Source organism: Labrus mixtus, chromosome 19, assembly GCF_963584025.1.
Source record: "Labrus mixtus chromosome 19, fLabMix1.1, whole genome shotgun sequence".
Lineage (NCBI taxonomy): Eukaryota > Metazoa > Chordata > Actinopteri > Labriformes > Labridae > Labrus > Labrus mixtus.
Window position 1 is genome coordinate 24,772,827 of NC_083630.1, and position 20,000 is coordinate 24,792,826.

The following is a 20,000-nucleotide window of genomic DNA, read 5'->3' on the forward strand; positions in this document are numbered from 1 at the left end:
GACCTGTGAAGACAGCCGGAGGTCCAAAGTCTGTCTGAGCAGAAAAAGCAAATCACTCAATCAGGACGCAGATCTCGTCTCGCTAACCCGCCTCCCCGCATCGCTTCCTCCTCTCTGGTTATTAACGGGCGCTCAGCAGCCACCATGACATTTCACACCCTTTCATCCCCATCCCATCATGCATCTGGGGATAGGCCACCCCCGGCATTTGGCGACAGTGTTTCCATCAGTGTCTGCGTCACTGCTGACCGGTGCGACTTCAATCCTGCTCACTGTCACTCATCGTCAGCGAGCCACACTCCGCCGGGACCTTAACCATTTGCATACTAAGATTGCTTTCTTTTTGCTCGACTAAGAACGCACCTCCTTTGCATAATTATTAATGATAAAGAGCCAGTGAACAAATGTGTCAGAAGGCATTAGTATCACGTACACAGGTAGATTGTAAATGACGCGTTTAGCGGCGTGCATGGAGGAAAAAGACGAGGGCAAAGGAACCCATCCTGGAGCGCGTCGCTGTCAGGAGATGCACTAAAGGGGAGGGGTTAATTAAAGGGTCAGGAATGGAAAATAAAGAGAAGTAAAGATATGATTTTGTAGTTTTAGGTGATTGTTTGAGTAGGGGCCCCGATGGGATGAAGGCCGTCTGTCACAAGGTGTGCAGAACACAAACGCTGCAGACAAAATGTGAAATCATGAGAGCACTCAGGGCGCCCAGAGTCCAAAAGGACAGATTCTACAGAATATGGACCAAATAGACTGAATATAAGTCAAACCTATGAGACAAGATTTTATTTGACTTATTAGAGCAGTGATTCTCAAAGTGGGGTCCACGAACCATAGCTTGGGGGTCCGCGAATATTTGTGAATTGTTGAAGAATGAGTCATGTAAATATTTAAGTTGAAATCCTTTGATAAGGATTAATGTGTGTTTTGAAACACTGTTCAATACATTCTGTGGTTTGTTCAGAGCTTCCTGCCACTGATTTAAATAAGAAAAGAATTCATCTTTCTCTGAAAGTCAGTTTTAGAACACATGACAACATTTCTTTTTTTATGACTTTCAATTTTTATTTTAGAAAAAACAACAACAAACCAGCGATAACATATAGTATACATCTGTTTGTTACAAATACCCTCTACCCCACCCCCACCCCCACACAAAACTGTAACACAGAGGGGTCAGCGGTTCCTTTCTTCTACAGTGGCTTAGCACATAAACGAACATAAAAAAAATACAAAACCAATGCTAATTTTCACACTTGATCTTCAGGGTTAATCACAACAAGATGCCCCACTTCAGAAGATATTTTTCTGTTCTGTCCTGCATCCTATGTGACATTCTTTCGTAAGCAGCTACTGTGCCCAGTTCAGTCAACCAGTTCGGAAAGGGAGGTTCTCCTGATGTCTTCCAATTCCTGAGGATAATCTGTCGTCCAGTCATGATAGCAGTTTGTATCCATTGGCTCAGTGGTTTTGAAAAAGCAGATAATGCCGTACAATCTCCCAAAATGTAGAGCTTAGGACACAGCACAAAGTGCCTTTTTACAACATTGATAATGTAAGAATGAATCTTCCTCCAATACTGATGAATCATGGGGCATGACCAAAACACATGTACCAGTGTACCTTCACCTACACCACACTCCCAGCAAGTAGTCGAATCCTTTAAGCCAAGTCTGAAGAGCCTACTTGGGGTCCAATAAAATCGGTACAGAATTTTAAATTGAATAAGCCTCACCCTCAGATCCCTTGACATTGTTCGAAAGTTACCAACAATCTTGACCCACTCCTGCTCATCATATGATACCCTCAAATCTCTTTCCCAGGAAACTCGAAGGGCTGTGACAATGCTACCTCCTCCATATTCCATGAGCATCCTATAATATTTAGCGGCTTCATGACCTTCCCCCAATACCTGTATAATTTTATTTAACTTATCCGCTGACTTTGGAGATTGCATACTTGACCCAAAGAGCTTCTGCAACAAATGGTGTAGTTGAAGATATCTCCAGAATTGGGTTTGGGGTAAATCATATTGTTGTTTTAGGTCATTGAATGATTTAAGTGTATCAGCACTATATATATTTTCTAATATGAGGATGCCCCTTTCTACCCACTCCTTCCAAATAAATGCCTTCTTATCAATATTTAGCTTGGGATTGAGCCAAATGCTAGAGGCCTTATTTAAGTAAGGGTCAAACCCTATCAGCCCTGAGACCTTCCTCCATATGTGTTGAAATAATTGGGTGAATCTTAGTTTGTTTATTTGCTTTGGTGGACAAACAGTGAAGCAGAGGAAGAGGAGCTGATACAGACTGCTCTATAATGTACCATGGTGGAGCTCTCTCTGGAGGCAATGCCCAGTGTGCCAGATGCCTCAGATTAAATGCATAGTAATAATATAACAAATTAGGGAACCCTAAACCACCACCGTCAACTGGCCTTTGTAATTTCCTCATATTCATTCTTGGTCGCTTCCCATTCCAGATAAATGCTTTAAATACACTATCAAATCTCTTAAAATAACTGCCTGGGATTTCTAGTGGGAGAGATTGAAGTAAGTAATTAATCCTCAGGACGCAGTTCATTTTGACAACGTTAACTTTACCCCATAAAGACATATACAGAGACGACCACCGCTTTAAGTCAATATCTAGTCTCTGCATTAAGGGCTCAAAGTTCACCTTAATAATATCCTCCAATTCAGGGGGGGAAAGAATTCCTAGATATTTTAAGCCCTGCTTAGGCCATTTGAAACTACCTGCTTGAAATAATGTAGTCGGACAGAACTTTGTCAAAGGCAGAGCCTCTGATTTATCCCAATTGACCTTGTAGCCTGAGAGCTTTGAAACTGTCTTAATTGTGTTCAATAAAGAGGGTATCGATACTATAGGGTCCGAAACCATTAAAAGGATATCGTCGGCATACATCAACAATTTGTGGACTGAGCATCACTCCTGGAAAGGTATCATCACTCCTAACCGCAGCTGCTAGAGGCTCCATAACCAAACAAAATAACAGAGGGCTAAGTGGTGACCCCTGCTGCGTACCTCTTCCCAACTCGAAATATGAAGATGTATACCCATTTTTCTGAACTGCAGCTTCTGGTCGATTATATAAGAGACGCACCCACTTAATAAAATTCTCTCCAAAACCAAATATTTCCAAAGTCCTAAACAAAAATCCCCATTTCTCCCGATCAAACGCTTTTTCAGCGTCAAGCGAAACAGCAGCAATTGGTGAATCAGAATTTGAGACTGCCCGCATAATGTTAATAAAGCGCCTTATATTATCTGCCGAGCTACGTTTATGAATGAAACCCACCTGATCTTCATGCACCAAAGATGTCATTACCTTCTCCAGCCTATTTGCAAGAACTTTAGATAGAATCTTAGTATCTAATGGAATAAGGGAGATCGGACGGTAGTTCTTACAATCACATGGGTCCTTATCCTTTTTAAGAATAAGCGTAATTAACTCTTTTGATAATGTAGCTGGTAGTTCCCCCCTTACAAATGCTTCATTGTACATACTGAGTAGGAGAGGTGTCAGTTCAGAGGCGTAACACTTAAAAAAGTCGGCAGTGAAGCCATCTGGCCCTGGGGCTTTTCCATCTGGGAGACCTTTAATAACCCTAACAATTTCTTCACTGGTTATCGGATGGTCAAGTTCTGTCTTACGTGACTCAGTCAATTTGGGAAGAGCCACTCCTTGAAAAAATGTTTCCATACCCTCTTCATTGTGTTGAGTGTCTGCCGTATATAACTTCACATAGAACTCTCTAAACATATTATTAATGTCTACAGATTTGGTTTTTAATTCTCCCCCCTCTGATCTAATGGTGGAGATCATAGTTAATAGTTCTTTCTGTTTTAAGCTGTTTGCCAGTAATTTACCTGCTTTATCTCCCGATTCATAATATTTTTGTCTCATTCTAAAGAGTGAGAACTCCACTTTCTGTGAATGCTGTTATAATCATATTTAAGTTGTGTTAGCACCCTAAGGTCCTCAACATTAAAGTGTCTTTTTAACCTTTTCTCAACCTTCTTAACTTTTTCTTCTATTTCAGCCTGTTTTGCTTTAGCTGTTTTTTTCTTACGGGAAGCATATTGGATTACAAAGCCTCTCAGTACTGCCTTAAGGGCTTCCCAAGTTATTCCTGCAGAGGGCGATGTTGGTTCATTCAACTCAATATAAATCCTAATTTGATTTCTCAATGCCTCCCTGAACTCAGATTCTTGCAAAAGAGATGAATTAAATCTCCACCGGGGCATTCGTATCCCGTCACTGCAAGGCAGCACCTCCAGGCTAACTTGAAGAAAGAAATTACGGAGTGCAGAAGGCTTTTAGAAATTAGAAGAAAGTCTATTCGGGAGAATGTTGTGTGTGGAGCTGAGAAGAAAGTGTAATCCCTTCCTTTTGGATTCAAGATCCTCCACACGTCTATATAACCTAAAGACTCAGCCATATGTCTCACTGCAAGTGAAGCCTTAGGCATCCTTATTGGGCTAGAGCTACTCCGATCCAGCAAAGAATCCAATACCAAATTAAAGTCTGCACCAATAATGACATTATGATCTCCTGCCTGCTGGATTTTTGCTTCAAGGTCTGCGAAAAATTTCGGGTCATCTCCGTTTGGGGCATAGATATTTGCCAAAATAATCATGTGACCCTGTATTTCTGTAACTACTATAAGGACCCTGCCTAATGGATCTTTAATTTGTCTGATGCACTTAAATTGTAATGTTTTGTTAATAAGTGTTAAAACTCCACGGCTTTGGCTAGATCCTACACTGTAATAGACATAACTCACCCAGTCTCTACACAATTTATCTGATTCTTCAGCAGACAGATGTGTCTCCTGTAAAAACACTACATCATGCTGAGTGGATTTCAGAATAGACTAAATCTTTTTTCTCTTAATTGGATGTCCCAGGCCCTTCACGTTCCAAGTGGAAATACGCAAATTATCAAATTTAGCAGTCATATACTACAATTGGAAATATACACATGATCGCCTGCCACCTCTCCATTCTACACTCATGATACATAGCCTTGCTAGACCCCTCATACCCGAAAAACTCCACACCCCTATAGCGCGTAACCCTGAACTCTGCGCTCTCCCCTTTAACAGAACCAAACTCACGGTCCATGATCGTCCACTGACCAAGTGACTTACCCCCCACAGACCGACAGCATCCTTATCCATTCTGGTGAGATAGTTATTAGAAAAATAAAATAAAATAAAAATAATAACAATAAGATACTAGTAATAAAATAAATAAAAGTAGCCTATAGAAGGCTGTATGCTCCTGCGCAATGTCCCGTACAACTCCCTATTCACCCTGTCTCCATAACCCAGTCACCTCCTTCTAATTACCGTGTTTTATGGTGTAAATAATCCCGAAGCACTCTTTTGGTCCATTGGCCCTCTTTACACCGGAATCTTCTGAATATGCTCCCTTGTTAGTTTTGGATGATCAAATCGTTTCTGTCCTCCGGTGTGATTAATCCTCAGGATAGCCGGGTAGATGAGGGCGAACTGAACCTGAATTTATCCCGTTTCAGCTGCGTGGCTCGTGAAAAATCAGGGAATATCATGATGTGGTTACCTTCCCACTTCAGCTCAGGTTTATTTGGTGCAGTGAGTAAAATAAACTCCCTGTCAGATGAGCGGAGGAAGCGAACCAGGACGGTGCGCGGTCTCTCCCCCGGATTTGGCCGTGGTATCGGGGCCCTGTGAGCTCGATCGATCTCCGGTGGCTGTACACTTTCATCCAAGTCGAGGACTGATGCCAGTAGTTTCTGCATAAACACCGTCATATCCCCGTTTTCTTTACCTTCTGGGACACCCACAAATCTTAGATTGTTCTTCATATCTTCTAATTGATCACGGAGGTCCTCTACCTCCGCTTTAGCAGCAAGTGGGTTAGCCTCCAGTGTCGCTTTCATTTCTCTGTCTGCGTCCTCCAGCCAGTCCACTCTCTTTTCCACATCCACCATTCGGGAAATTAGTGACGACAGTTTACCCTCAACCGACGCCGTGGTTCGACGTATGTCCTCGAGGCTAAATCGCTGGATATTTTCTGCAGTGTGGTAAATATATTAGCAATATCTTGACCGACGTGCGTCGCCTCTGGGCCTTCCGAGCTGTTTCCGTCGCCATCTCGATTCAGCTTCTTAGATCGCAAATGCGCCTTAATGTCCCCGCTTTTGAGCTGCTTCGCCATCCTATGCGACCAAAAGAGTCTTCTAATGCAAAAACAACGCGTCTATAACTAATGTAACCACAAACTACAGGATTAATTAAATGATGCTAGTCGGAGCTTCGGTTCAGGAAGCCATCTTCACCAACCGCACCACGTGACTCCACACATGACAACATTTCTAATTTCATCGCAAGACAATCTTGTGATTTTCATTTTCTCAAAGTTTATAAAATGAATTACTTGGAAAGTATAAATGTAGCCTATCGTTGCAAAGTACATAATACATTATTACATTAATATTATAATTATCAACAGTACGATAATGAGGGGGGTCCTTCATTCTCACCTGAAAGGGGTCCGAACCCCTGGATTAGAGTACATGTTTGATGTTTCCATATTTTCTTATTTTCTCTCTCGACCCCTCCAAGGCGAAGGCTTCCTGTGTTCTTTTGTAAATAATTTTGTGTCATGGAAAAATCTTTGGAAGAGCGACATTGTTAAATACAATCGTCATACCCATCTCTTTCTCCTAAAAACAAATGCTCCAATGTTTGAAGTTTGAGAGAGGAATCTTGAAATGATTATGCTAATATGTGAAGAAGGGAACTCCACACACACGAGATGTCAGCAGAGTCCCTGTAGCTGCTCGGTCCATGATGTGTGAGAGCAGCAGGCCCGTACTGTGTGTCATCTGTCCTCCGTTATTATCGTTTTTAACATCATCTCGCCCTCCGTCCGTAAAGTTCAATCAGACGGTTTAACTGTTTGTCACTTTATGTGAAACAGCTGCAGCCTGCAGACAGGGAAGAATACACCATGCACACTGTGGTTCCTTTGGGGGGGGGGGGGGGGGGTTAAGTCATGGCGGTACATTTTGCACCACGATGGACGACCTTTTTGTGAATCCTAATCAGGCTTTTTTTTTCACGACTTTTAAAAGGAAAACATCACCGTATCATGTGGCGTGAGAACAGCTGCGTCCCGCCGTTAAACGCTTCTGTGAGCAGGAGAAAATAAAATCACTGTTTACCCTCGCAGACAGAGAATAGCTTCATTTTTCTTCTGTTTCTGTTTCTGATGTTTATCTGAAAAGAACTGATTTGAATGTTAGCTGTGGGGTCGCCTCTCCCGCGAGGGGGGAGTCGGTCCGGACTTCACAAGTCGCAGCATTGAGAGTCATCCAAGGGGTCAGGAGGGGTCATCGCCCAGACCTCGGCCACTCTGGCTGTCTTTTAACAAATAACTGATAATGACCTTTGACCTCTGTGGTTTTGCATGAGAAGTGATATGAGTATTCCATACCCCCATCTACGGTAACCTCAGCATCTCACTGCTGACATCAACATCCAAACTTGATTTTTGTGTTGTTATGATGAGCCCATCCAGAGATTGGAGGGTGTGTATGTGTGGGTTTAAGGAGGGAGGGGACAAGGAGGGAGGGGACGAGGAGGGAGGGGACGAGGGAGGCGAGCTTCGGGCTCATCTGCATCACAGATTAGGGTGCTTAGAGAAAAATCAACCATCCATGATTCATTACATGTCTCCTGCTGAGCCTCTGAGACGGCAACCGTCCTAGCAACAGGATCCTAGCAACAGGATCCTAGCAACAGGATCCTAGCAACAGCAACAACTCTCCGCCGCCGCAGCCTATCACAGAAGCCTGATCAAAATGAATCCAATGGAGAGGTGATGACCAATGTGTGTGTGTGTGTGTGTGTGTGTGTGTGTGTGTGTGTGTGTGTCTGTGTGTGTGTGTGTGTGTGTGTGTGTGTGTGTGTGTGTGTGTCTGTGTGTGTGTGTGTGTGTGTGTGTGTGTGTGATCAAACTGGTTTTTCTCGTTTCTTGTGTTTTGATCTCTCAGACTTCAGATCAGAACATGGACGTGTGTTTAGAGGATGAGGAGGACGGAGCAGAGTCTCCTGTACCCAGCTGTCTGTTTATGAAGAGTGATTGGTCCAAACATGAACCTCTAACCTTCAGTAAAGAACCTGGACCCTCAGACACAAAGTAAGAAAACTTAACAACTCATTATACTTCAGATTTAATTTCTACTTAAATCTATCTGCTATCTTAAACTTTCTGATTTAAAGAGAACTCAATCGATCATTTAAAAAAATCCTCCTCATATTCCTGTCATCCATATTTCCTGTTTGTCAAATGTTGTAGTATTTGTCCAGTGTGTCACGTTCATCAGAAAAACTTGACTTTGGGTACTTCTCATGTCTCTTAAATTGGAAACGAAGCAGAGGAGAGAGGAACGAGGAAATGTGTTTTAAGAGACATGACGTCCGTTTGTGATGATGACATCAGCTGATCACCGCTCAGCTGTCAGTCATCTTTAACAGCTGTTTGTATTATTTCTAATCAAATACACACAGTAACAGTGTTTAGTCTCTTTATGTTACCTGATAACAAACACCTGCACAAGAAGAACGACCTGCAGTCTGCTAAGAAAACAAACACACAGACCATTTCTACACAAAGCTTTAATATTAGATTATTTATTAGTTTTTAGTTTTTACTGATAATCTGATAGTGAACTCTGTTTTTTATAAACATGTCTCAGGATTATTGACAACAGGATGCAGAACATTTTCAAACTCTACGATCATTAACGATCATGATGAATGTAAAACGTGTTTCTGACTGACTCCTCCCACTCTGCCTGACTCATTCTCATCATGATTAAATTAAAAAGAGCAAACAGTATGAGTGATCAAGAAAATAAATATGAGCTGTTCTAATGATGGAGTCCTTTATTGACATAAGATATGGTGCTGAACGATATTGATATTATAGACTAATACTTCATATTTGGTTGTTACTCTTCATGTCAGACACTTTTTTAATCCCAGCTCATCACAGACTCTTTACAAACTGACACATGTTTACTGTCATGATTTGGTTTTGTATTTGAGTTTCCCTGTTTTATCCCAGTGTTGCTTGTTTCCCTTGTGTTTCCTAGTTTTGTCTTCAGTGTTTTCTGTTTTATTTTTGTCATTTATTATCCTCGTGTATCTCTGTGTTCTAGTGTGTTTCGTTAGAGTCTTGAGTTCTGTGTGTCTTTAGTGTTTCATGTTTTAGGTTGTAGTTGTCCTCAGTGTTTCTTGTATTCCTGCCTCTGTGTGTTTCCCTCCAGTGTGATTGCCCTGATTGTCCTCACCTGTCTTGTTAGTCTCACCTGTGTCTGATTCCCCTGTGTATTTAGTCCCTGTGTTTCTTCCCTCCAGTGTCAGTTCATTGTTGTATGTTGTATGTAGTTTGGATGTCGTTCGTTGGTATGTCAGTTTTTTGCTCGTGCTCCTCTGTGGCTCCCTGGTTTTTGATCCGTGTTTTTTGTTGAACTTGTGTAAGTTTTTGTTGCCTTTGGCCTTTTAGTTTAATTAAATATTTTTGGTTTTCCTGCACTTGGGTCCACCTCCTTTGTTTTACACACCGAACCGTAACAGTTTACAGTCTGTTTGAATGTCTGATGGGTCCGGTTAGCCTCTTTTTAATGTCCGTCTTTTCTCCGTTATTAAACTCTGTAGATGTTGAGAAGTTTCATTGAAGTCTGATCCGCTGCAGCATCCAATCAGTGAGTGATATTCCAGACGGGGGCGGGTCTGTCAGTAAAAAGACTTCTGTGAAGTCAGCTCTCATGAGTTAGTAAATTGTTTTGCAAAATAAAAACATTGAAATAAAATAAAAAGATTAAAGGCTGGATGATTACGAGTTATTTATTTAATAAAATACAGTTGAGGGAAAGAAAAAGAGTTTAAAGTGTGATGGATACAGTTTGTTTTATTCTTATAAGAAGCACACTGCAGCCGGGTTACAAACAGAAACATGAAAAAATATAAATGTTTTTATGTGGAAATGTTATAAAATATTTGAGAGGTGTAGAGAGAGTTTCATTCAAGAAGCTTTTGTTCAGTCTGGAGTCAGTAATGCAGTCTGACATTATCCATTTCAAACTAACTGAATAATGAAAAGGAAAGAAACAGGAAGTGGAGCCAAAAGAGAAAAACAGGGAAACAGACATTACAAACCAGCTGTTTTTAAAATCCCCATCTTGAAGTCTGTAACAACGACATGAAAGCAGATAAGAAACCGCTCTGCTCATCTTCATGATGAAGATATTTTCATTTTAGTTATAAATCCAGAATTTCATTCAAGGTCTTCACAGAAGATTCATAAAGGACCCTGTGGACGAGAGGGAAGCAGAAGTTGTTAGTGATAAATAAATGTCTTGACCTAAAGATGATCTCATGTCAGCGTCTCCCTCCCTCTCACCTCGGGATGTCTTTGCTGTCCTTACATGTGAAGGCGTGTTTGTGAAGCTGCTGCTGGACTGAAGCTGCAGCGCTCTTCAAACTCACTTTACACTGACCTGCTGAAGGATTTCAGAAGTGTGATTAATGTTAGCCAGGAAACCAGAACTGACACATATCTGATCCGTCTTTGAGCAGAAATGCTCAAATGTCACGTAGGCTCACTGTGTTTGATGACGGCCAAGACGTGTAGGATGGAGGCCAGATTATTCAGACTGCTGATGTCCTCGGAGTCCAAAGTTGAGCTAACCTCGGTCAAAAACGCCCTGAAAGAAACCGCAGAGATTAATCAAGGCTTCTGTTTTAACATGTTTAAGATTAAAGTTCCACTCAGTGAGCTGTGTAGAGAGTGAGATGATAAAGGTATCTTACTATCTGATCATTAAGGAAACATGTTGAAGTGCTGGCTTCTCTGACAACAATGCAGCAGCCAGTATGTCCTCCTTCTAACTTTAGATTCTGCTCCTGAATGCTCTGGATTTGTTTGGACCAGAGAAGGTAGGTGGTTTAAAGACCACCCCCCCCCCCCCCCCCCCGGCGTTTTGGACGCCCCTGAGAGCAGTTATCAGGTCAAACCAACAGGTGTTGCAGCGATGGAAGCGGGCAAGAGAAGTGGTTCAGATAGAAGTGATTGTACCCGACCTAAAAAGCCTCTGCATGTTTCTAATAAGCTCCACGAGCAGAAACGTGCTCAAACTAGGATCAATATTGGAGATGCTTTTGAAAAATGGAGAGAGGTTAGAACACAGAAAGGTTTACAGACCCATGCAGAGCTGGATAAACACTGAAGCTTCAGAGTCCACCACATGGTGACCTGTGTGAACATCCACTCTAGAGAGGAGGGGAGACAGCTCTCTATGATGTTTAGAATTTAGACTGCAGTACCCATTTTAAACACTAGGACGTTGAACAGGCTGCTGGCATGTTCAGTTAGGCTCGCAGAGGAGAAAGTGGATGTTTACCTGGTAACACAGGGTGATTTAAGGATGACAGACAGCAGAACGCTGGACAGAGGGGGCATGTCCTCCACTGACTCTGGAGTGATCATCTCCTCAGGATGGCTCATCTTTAAAAAGCACAACATTCATCACAACTGCAAAAGGCCGTACTCTCGCTCGTGTCTCTTATGGGCTCTGCTTTGGATGTGCTCCGATCTGCTCCTACCTTTTGAAGCAAATGTGTCTTCTCTACAATGATGACAGCAAAGAGAGTAGAAAAGACCCCACAGAGAGGCTCCCTGCCCCAAGTCTGAGCCACCTGGAGGAAGTCTGCCAGACCAGGAACGGCTGCCTGACACAGCTAAGTCAGCAAACAAACAGAGAGGGGTTTACAACATTAAAAAAACATGAGTAAATAATGCAGCGCTGAAAAAGCTGGAGATGCAGAAATAGAAAGAATAGAGAGGCCAGGTGCATTAAAGACGTAAAGAAGAAATAAACCCAATTTAAGTGGACAAAATGAATAAAAAAAACAAAAAAAAACATAGAGGGGTTAAAATGTCTTCATACCTGTTTCCCTTCCTCGGGTTCCTTCCTGAGACGGCGAGCTAGGAGCTCTATGATCACCTGGAAGATTTTAGCCACCACGCCCAGATTGAAACTTGTTGGATCCTCCTGGTTTTCCAGATCCCGCTCGTTCTCCTCGGGCACAAAGGCGTCAGTCACCACCTCCTTCAAAATGTGCAGCACGGCAGGAACGCAGAGATAGCCTGCACCTGGAAACACCAGCACACCACAGAACTGTCAGAGAGACGATTCAAAGGGGATTCTGTTACTTCCTCTAACACCTGAAACACTCACCTGAGACCAGTGTGAGCAGGCACAGGTGGAGGATTTGATCTTTGAACGCCTTATCAGCCAAACCCACCAGAATAACATCTCGACACACCGTCAGGAAACTCTGAAGGAAAAGCATCATCGATATGATCAACGGCAAATAGAAGAGACACAGAGTCAAGCATTTTAAACCGTACTACAACACTAACAATAATACATTTTATTTATAACACACTTTACATTTAAACGAAAATCTCAAAGTGCTACAATTTCAATAAAACCATAAAAACAGTAGCAATAGTCAAAGGTAAAATCAGAGTTAAGAACCTAAGCATTAAACAAGATCTAAAAGCAGGTTTAAGGGAAAAGGTCTTTAGGAGAAGGCTCTTCGAAAGAGGAGAGTTTTCAAGTCCTTTTTAAAGGAGTCCAATGTCTGTGGGGCTCTCAAGTAGTCAGGAAGAGCATTGCATGTTGTGGATGTTTGTGTTTGGTACGAGAGAGCAGCTTTGTCTTCCTTGTACACCTGAAGGACGGAGCGTTGGTACATCTTTCTCTATGAGGCCGTACTTCTTATTTCTGCTCTCTGCTGATTCCTGAATCTGTCAGCAGCTGCAGATTTCCATCTCAAGGACTCATCGTGTGTGTCACTCCATGAACTCGCTCGGTCTCTGGGTCAAAGAGCGTTCAGTGTTTTTGCTCCGTTGTTTAGGTCTGAGCTGCAGTCACCTTAAACTCGAGCGTTTATTCGGCTTGTTAGACTTGAAAAACAGGATAAAGAATCGTTTGACGTCTGTGTGCTCATGTTTCTCTGCTGAACGCTTCTGATTTAGTGATTGATGTAAAATCTGTAAATTGTCCTTCGTTGTTCTTTGTTCTAGCAGGAGTTGGTGCTAATCTGGAACAGTTTTTTTTCTTCTTCTGGTCCAGAGCCACAAAGAACTGGTGCTAGTTTAGGCTCTGGAACTGGCTTGGTGGAAAAGGGGGGCGTGAGACTTTGATGCTGTTCTTGAAAAAGAGATCTTGTATATTCTCCTGGAACAATAAAATAAAAACGTTTGCAGGAGTGAAAGTAAAGCTCACCTCTGTGATCTTTGCAGCCAGTCGCTGCGTCGTCTCTGAATCCTCGCTGTCTTCCTGGTTGCTGGGTTTAGCCATGAAGGGCAGGACCTCCTCAGCTACCCACGATGCCACTCGCTCCGTAGAGAGCAGGTAGTCTCGACCCTCCGAGAACTAGAAAAAAATTCAAACGGGGTCTTTTTTAAAAAACCTCTTTTCTTTCTTAGTTTGTTTTTGTGGGTTCAATTTAAAGAAGAAAAAACATTTAAGACACCAGTTACTCGGGTCGACTCGGGACGTTTCTGGGCAGAGCTGGTGTGTTTCCTCCAGCCAATGACAGCGCAGCAGGTGAGTTTAGGAGTGGATACAATTCAGTGATGGGCGAGATTCAAACCGGTGAATAAAGCAGGTGTAGCAGCAAAGAAGAGAAAGTGTATTCATGAACCGTTTTAACATCTGCACTCCTGAAAATATCGAGATACTTTCAGGAGGACTGATCCTGAAATCCTCCTGACCTGTTCACACATCACACACCTCCCAGCAGGAGACTATCACTGTCAGAGAGGAGGGGGGGTGTTTGTGTTCACATGTGAAAACATCAGGAGTGTTTCAGGAGTTTTCTGCAGGTGTGAAAGAACTATATGACTCAACACTTGTGTAATTTAAAATATCAAAATGACAACGAGGTCTAGAGATGATATTTGAACAAAAACAGGCAAAACTCTTTGAATGGAGGACTGCAGCATCGTGGAGCAAAAGGAGGGAAATGTAATAAATCTGAAATATGAGGAGCTCACGTTGTGCTGCAGATGTGCGCTGAGGCGGCCGTGGTACATGAACACTCTCAGAGATGTCTCCACTTCGGGCCTTTCCGGGTCTTCTGAGGCCGAGCTGAGGTGGCTGTTCAGCACCGACTGTCGGGACAAACCCAGAGTGGAATTTAAAATAAATCATATTTATCCAACATGTGCTCAGGGCTGAAAATAAATGTGCTGAAGCGGAGACACACCTGCCAGTTTCCTAGAACTGTATGGAGCTGCTTCAGTGGCCCCTCCCCCACAGACAGAACTTTCTCCCGTGTCGATGTGTGGTTGAACAGATACTCCAGGTAGGTCAGTGCCAGGTCGGGTTTGGCCTCCACCGTCTCCTGGATACGCACCTTTCGATTAGCGTTCCCCTTGTCCTGAAGTTAAGAGACATTTTTACAAAGAGCTACCAACAAGTGACGTCATTAAAAAAAAAAAAAACTCTGAGAGACCGGACACATCATTTCAGGGCCCTGCCACAGGTGTTTAGGGTTGCCTTCACTGACCCCGTGTTTGGGCAGGGCGTCAGAGAGCCAGTCGGTGGTGAGTTCGAGGACGTCGGCACACAGACCCCAGCTGCACATGCAGTGTAACAGCTGGCTGTACTGTGCAGGAGCTGCTCCAGAGTCCATCCTCCGCAGTCTGGAGAGAACACCACAGCTGAGAACAAGAGGGTAGGATGAGACCAAGTCAGAAAAACAGAATATTAAAAAAAAAAACAGAAAGCACGCATAAAAGTAAATAAATGTTCAACCTTTCAGCTCTTAACAATGTCACTTTCGGGAGAAGCCTGCGATCAAACCAAGTAGGCTTTCCCCCCCTCGTCGAGGATCAGAGGAGAGCTCTACGTTTTCTCAATTACATTTTTTCCCCCACTTATTTTTTGGGTCGCCCAAATTCACACACAGCCACCGCTCCACAGACGCTCCCAGCTGTTTGTTCACCCAGATGTGCTCTGGTGTTATTTTAGAGCGACCACCTCTGTGCGATCGGACCTTAAGTCGGTTGTTTGGATCGTTGCAAAGTTATTTCATAGAAGTCGACTATTTTTAAAATGGAAGACGCGTTCTGTTTTTTGTTTTGTTATCCTGAAAAGATCGAGTTTACTTCTCCATGAAATGACCAAAGAAATGATTTCAAAATAAAGTTCTCTTTCTTTAAAAAACACAAAAAAAAACAAAGAGAAAGGTGACGATATGAGACACCTGAATGTTGGGACTGCAGCTGGAGGCATGAAGGAGGCGAGCTGTACGAGCGGAGCGGTGCATTGTTCATCCTGAAAAATAAACACACAGCGTCAAGAGACGTAAATGATCGAATAACTTATCGTTAACAAAATAAAAAACATTTTGAAATACCTCGAAGGCCTGAAAATATTTGGACATGACATTTCCAAACTTGGAGAACATGTACTTCCGGGCGTCTTCGTTGCGTTTCAGCGCCTTCTCCACAGTTTTCCACATGATGACGACCACCTCCAGCAGACGAGCCACCGTCACCGTGTCCAACAGAGGATCAGCCTGCTGGGGTCAGAGCGCACACTTACACACGTGATACTTTATGAGATCAACCTAAGAAAGGGTTAAACTTGTTTCTCTTTTCTCTCTTACTGCGCTGTTCTCCTTGTTGCTGTCGTTGATCTCCGACAGCTCGCTGTTCTTCTGGATGCAACTGTTCAGAACACGACGGATGGCCAACATCAGGTTTACTGGAAGAGAAGACAAAACAGACTTCAAGGAGCAGTATGTAACTCTGACCCCTAGTGTTTAAAATGGGTACTGCAGTCTAAATTCTAAACATCATAGAGAGCTGTCTCCCCCCCCCCCCCCCCTCCTCTCTAGAGTCCATGCTCACACAGGTCACCATGTGGTGGACTCTGAAGCTTCAGTGTTTATCCAGCTCTGCATGGGTCTGTAAACCTTTCTGTGTTCTAACCTCTCTCCATTTTTCAAAAGCATCTCCAATATTGATCCTAGTTTGAGCACGTTTCTGCTCGTGGAGCTTATTAGAAACATGCAGAGGCTTTTTAGGTCGGGTACAATCACTTCTATCTGAACCACTTCTCTTGACCGCTTCCATCGCTGCAACACCTGTTGACCTGATAACTGCTCTCATATCTGACAAACTGAGGGGCGTCCAAAACGACCGTGTGGGGGGGGGGGGGGGGGGGGGGGGTCTTAAAAGCGCCTACCTTCTCTGGTCCAAACAAATCCAGAGCATTCAGGAGCAGAATCTAAAGTTAGAAGGAGGACATACTGGCTGCTGCATTGTTGTCAGAGAAGCCAGCACTTCAACATGTTTCCTTAATGATCAGATAGTAAGATACCTTTATCATCTCACTCTCTACACATCTCACTGAGTGGACCTTTAAGGTGCTACAAACATAGCATGCTAATCAGCGAGCCTTTAATGGGGGAGAGATGCTCACATATGTTAGAGGAAGCTGTGTGCTGGGCGGCGTAATGGTAGAACTTCCTGGCGGCCGCGGGGTTCATCTGGATGAGGGTGATGCAGCGACAGCACCACTCCCTCTCCGGTTCGCTGACGGGGAAGAAGGACTTGAAGAGCAGGTCGACGATCCGCTTGGAAACCGGATGGGTGTCGATGGCCAGGCGGGTCAGCAGGTGGTCTGTTTGGCACACGTCCCAAAACTGGAAGAGTGGTGCACAAAAAGTGGAGCGATCAAGCTTCAGCACAGGTCGGAACAACTTTGACGATGTTGTTGATGTTCAGTGAAGTAATAATAACAATAATAATAATAATAAAAAAAAGCTCTGACACACCTTGAGTGCGCGCACTTCCTTGCCCTTGATAAGCACATCGACAAAAGCAGCGCGGACTTTCTCCGAGCTGTCGTGAAGGCTGTACTTCAGAGTGGGCAGAAGCTTTTCCAGGATGGGATGGCTGAGAGGATTCTCCAACACGATAGGAAGAGACTGCAGAGAAACAGCAACACAAAACACCAGTCATTCAGGAAACAGTCAGACGGACATTTTACATTCACACCACTGTTCAGAAACAGTTCCCTTCATGGGCGGTCTCCCAGTAACAAAGCACACACATCCTGGCTGGCAGAAAAAAGTCTGGATAATATCGTAGTGTCAAATTCGACCGTTTGCTTTCCCAGTCTGGACGTTTCTGGGAGGTGCATGTGTGAACAAAGTCAGCACCACGTCATGTTGAATAGAGTTTAGACCCCTTTGTTCATATGAGCCCTTCACCTTCACATTTTGTTTTGCAGCTTTGTTTTTTAAAGGAGATCTATTCTGTTGATCCATATTTAAATACATATAATGTTAGGATTCTGGATGTCCATATTAAACCTTTGCAATGTTTTTTTTTTTTTAAACGCATGATATGTAGATGCCAGCATAATCCTTAGACGTGGTTTCCTGCTGCTGCTCCGAACGAGACGTCAGAAGAACTTGGCGAGACATATAATGCTCTAAGAGGCTCCATTCCAGTGACAGAGACGTTTACATACCTTAAAGACCGAGCAGCGGACGTCCGCAGAGCTGCTGTCGGTGGCCAGCTCCATCATCTTCTTCAGGAAGTCAGTGATGATCGTAGGAGGGAACAGCTCCCAGAACTTAGCCAGGACCTTACAGACTCCCAGGGTGGCACTGGAGCGCACAGTGGGGTGAGTATCGTTGAGGAGCTCCTGAGGAACACAGGGAGGAGGGAGTCAGAGAGGGAGTTTCACATCTATGAGACAGAAAGGGGCTTCATGGTCTGAAGGGTTCCCACCATCGCTGTGTCCAGCTGCTTCTGGATGGTTTTGTCCATATTCGAGCAGTTCTGCTCCGGGTCATGGAGGGGGAACGCCTCGGCAAAAAGCAGAGCCGCGTTTGCACGCACCTCAAAGTTCGGGGCCTGAAGAGATCGAACAGAAACACGTCAGACGAGAAATAAAAACTAACTCTCATCCCGCTCCTCCTCCTCCCCTTCCTCCCCTTCCTCCCCCTGTAACTATTGGTTGATTATATTTTGTATCTTTTGAAGTTGATCAGACTGTAAATGAAGTTCTGTGTTTCAGTACACTTAAAGCTCTCCAGAGAACGGGCTTGTAGAGGTGATAGAGCATCTTCTCCACCCGGGGGCAGCTCTTCTTTTTGTGGAAATAGTTCACAATCTAAAAGGAGATGAGAGAAGGAACACAAACAGTGAACTACAGTCAAAGTAAGGAACATAAATAACAGCCTGCTCATGAGACTACCTGTCGGACTTTGTCAAACACAGGAGACGATCGAGAGAGCAAGATCGCACACCGCATCAGATCCTGAACGCAGGAGCTCTCAATCTGCTCCAGGAAGTCCCCACTCGCCTTCTTCCAGGCCCTGAAGTAGATCTCTGTAATGTGGGCGGTCCTGGTCCTGGACAGAGAAGGCAAGCAGTGACAGGTATGAGGACTCTTCTACAACCACCAAACAACTAGAATAAAGGAGGCATCGTCTTACTTGCTGTAGAACTCCAGCCCGTTTTTGACAGTGCCATGAATCATCGGGATGAAGCCGACATCCCAGCTGAAAAGAAACACCAGGAAACGCTTCCCCTGGAACAACAGGCACATCATCGTCACATCATTTTCTTCATAGTCCACTGCACAGCTCCTACATTACACCTTTTGTACATTTTGTGTTTTTTACATTTTTAAATTCTATTTTATATATGGTAATATCTTCTTATTCTGTATTATTTAAGTTGTTTCTAGTTCTGCTTTATTTCCTTGTTAATTGTTTAGCACCAATACACCAAGTCAAATTCCTTTATGTGTAAATGTACTTGACAATAAACCCAGATTCTGATTCTGATTCTGATCATGAGACTGACAGCTCAGACGAGCAGAGATGGTGTAAACTAAAGCTGTCACAATACCAGAACCTCCACACAACACAAGTAATAAATAATGTACGTGTTTTTGGGGAGCTCTGAGACTTATTGAAACTTGCGGATCTTTAAGATATTTCTGTGTAGATGAAGTTCATTACTTTGATTCTATTGATCATGAAGATCAAAGATTGCATCGTTTTAAAACCTGTGGCATCAAGAAGTGTGCGTTGGTGTAAACAGAGAGTCGACTCACATCATCGTTTTTGATGAAGTTAGGAAACTGAAAGCACTGAAGCAACAGGTCGGTCGCCTGCTTGTTATCCTCTGATGTGAAATCCAGACTTAAAAGCACGTCATGGAGACTCCAGACTCTTTGGATCTCGACGCCCTGAAATCACAAGAATTATTTAAAAAAACCATAACGACATCAAAGTCCAACACTGATTCATCTGAGTGTCACTGACTGGTTTCTTCAGAGTGAAGCTCTTCTGCAGGGCGGCGAGGAATGCAGTGCGACCAAACTTTTCTTTCTCCTTCAGGCTCTTCTTCCACCAGGTCTCGCACAGAGTCAGGATGTGGATCTGCAGAGGAGCCTCCGAAACAGGAAGCGACTCGAGGACCGCTGAGAGGACGACGCAAACAAACATCCCGTTAAAGAAGAAAACCAAAAACCTTCTCTGAGGAAAATGAGCAAAGACACCAACCATGAAGCCTGTGTGCAGTCTCCAGAAGGGCACTGTAGCTGTCGCCTTCCTGTAGTACGTTTAAGGATGCGGACGCCACGAGAGTCACGCCATCCACAACCGCCATGACATGTTTCTGAGGGAGAAGAAGAGGTTTGTTTTTCATACAAAGTTCAAAACAAATCCTAAAGCCAGAGATTAGTGAATTATTTTTGTGATTTTGTGCCTTTAATGGAGAGACAGGACAGTGGGTAGAGTTGGAAATCAGAGAGAGAGAGAGAGAGGGGAATGACATGCAGGAGTTGGGATTTGAACCTGGTCCGCC

At 43.6% G+C, this 20,000-nt stretch overlaps 1 protein-coding gene across 2 annotated transcripts in view; it reads right to left on the bottom strand.

Moving 5' to 3' along the window:
• Positions 1 to 9,917: 9,917 nt before the first annotated feature.
• Positions 9,918 to 20,000, bottom strand: part of ncapg2 (non-SMC condensin II complex, subunit G2) — an 11,445-nt gene continuing 1,362 nt past the window's right edge. The window contains exons 3-26 of one of the 2 annotated variants that reach the window (XM_061064451.1): positions 19,697 to 19,811; positions 19,457 to 19,614; positions 19,246 to 19,380; positions 18,620 to 18,714; positions 18,379 to 18,535; positions 18,202 to 18,294; positions 17,910 to 18,035; positions 17,647 to 17,823; positions 16,946 to 17,098; positions 16,591 to 16,813; positions 15,773 to 15,870; positions 15,521 to 15,682; positions 15,368 to 15,438; positions 14,669 to 14,822; positions 14,366 to 14,539; positions 14,154 to 14,270; positions 13,381 to 13,530; positions 12,325 to 12,424; positions 12,034 to 12,239; positions 11,690 to 11,824; positions 11,488 to 11,591; positions 10,691 to 10,791; positions 10,488 to 10,587; positions 9,918 to 10,397 (exon numbers count right to left, since the gene is read on the bottom strand). In XM_061064451.1, coding sequence (XP_060920434.1) covers positions 10,346 to 10,397; positions 10,488 to 10,587; positions 10,691 to 10,791; positions 11,488 to 11,591; positions 11,690 to 11,824; positions 12,034 to 12,239; positions 12,325 to 12,424; positions 13,381 to 13,530; positions 14,154 to 14,270; positions 14,366 to 14,539; positions 14,669 to 14,822; positions 15,368 to 15,438; positions 15,521 to 15,682; positions 15,773 to 15,870; positions 16,591 to 16,813; positions 16,946 to 17,098; positions 17,647 to 17,823; positions 17,910 to 18,035; positions 18,202 to 18,294; positions 18,379 to 18,535; positions 18,620 to 18,714; positions 19,246 to 19,380; positions 19,457 to 19,614; positions 19,697 to 19,811 — 3,156 coding nt within the window. In that variant the 3' untranslated portion in view covers positions 9,918 to 10,345. Of the gene's footprint in view, positions 10,398 to 10,487; positions 10,588 to 10,690; positions 10,792 to 11,487; positions 11,592 to 11,689; positions 11,825 to 12,033; positions 12,240 to 12,324; positions 12,425 to 13,380; positions 13,531 to 14,153; positions 14,271 to 14,365; positions 14,540 to 14,668; positions 14,823 to 15,367; positions 15,439 to 15,520; positions 15,686 to 15,772; positions 15,871 to 16,590; positions 16,814 to 16,945; positions 17,099 to 17,646; positions 17,824 to 17,909; positions 18,036 to 18,201; positions 18,295 to 18,378; positions 18,536 to 18,619; positions 18,715 to 19,245; positions 19,381 to 19,456; positions 19,615 to 19,696; positions 19,812 to 20,000 lie in introns of both variants that reach the window. The other variant, XM_061064450.1, reaches the window with a different exon arrangement.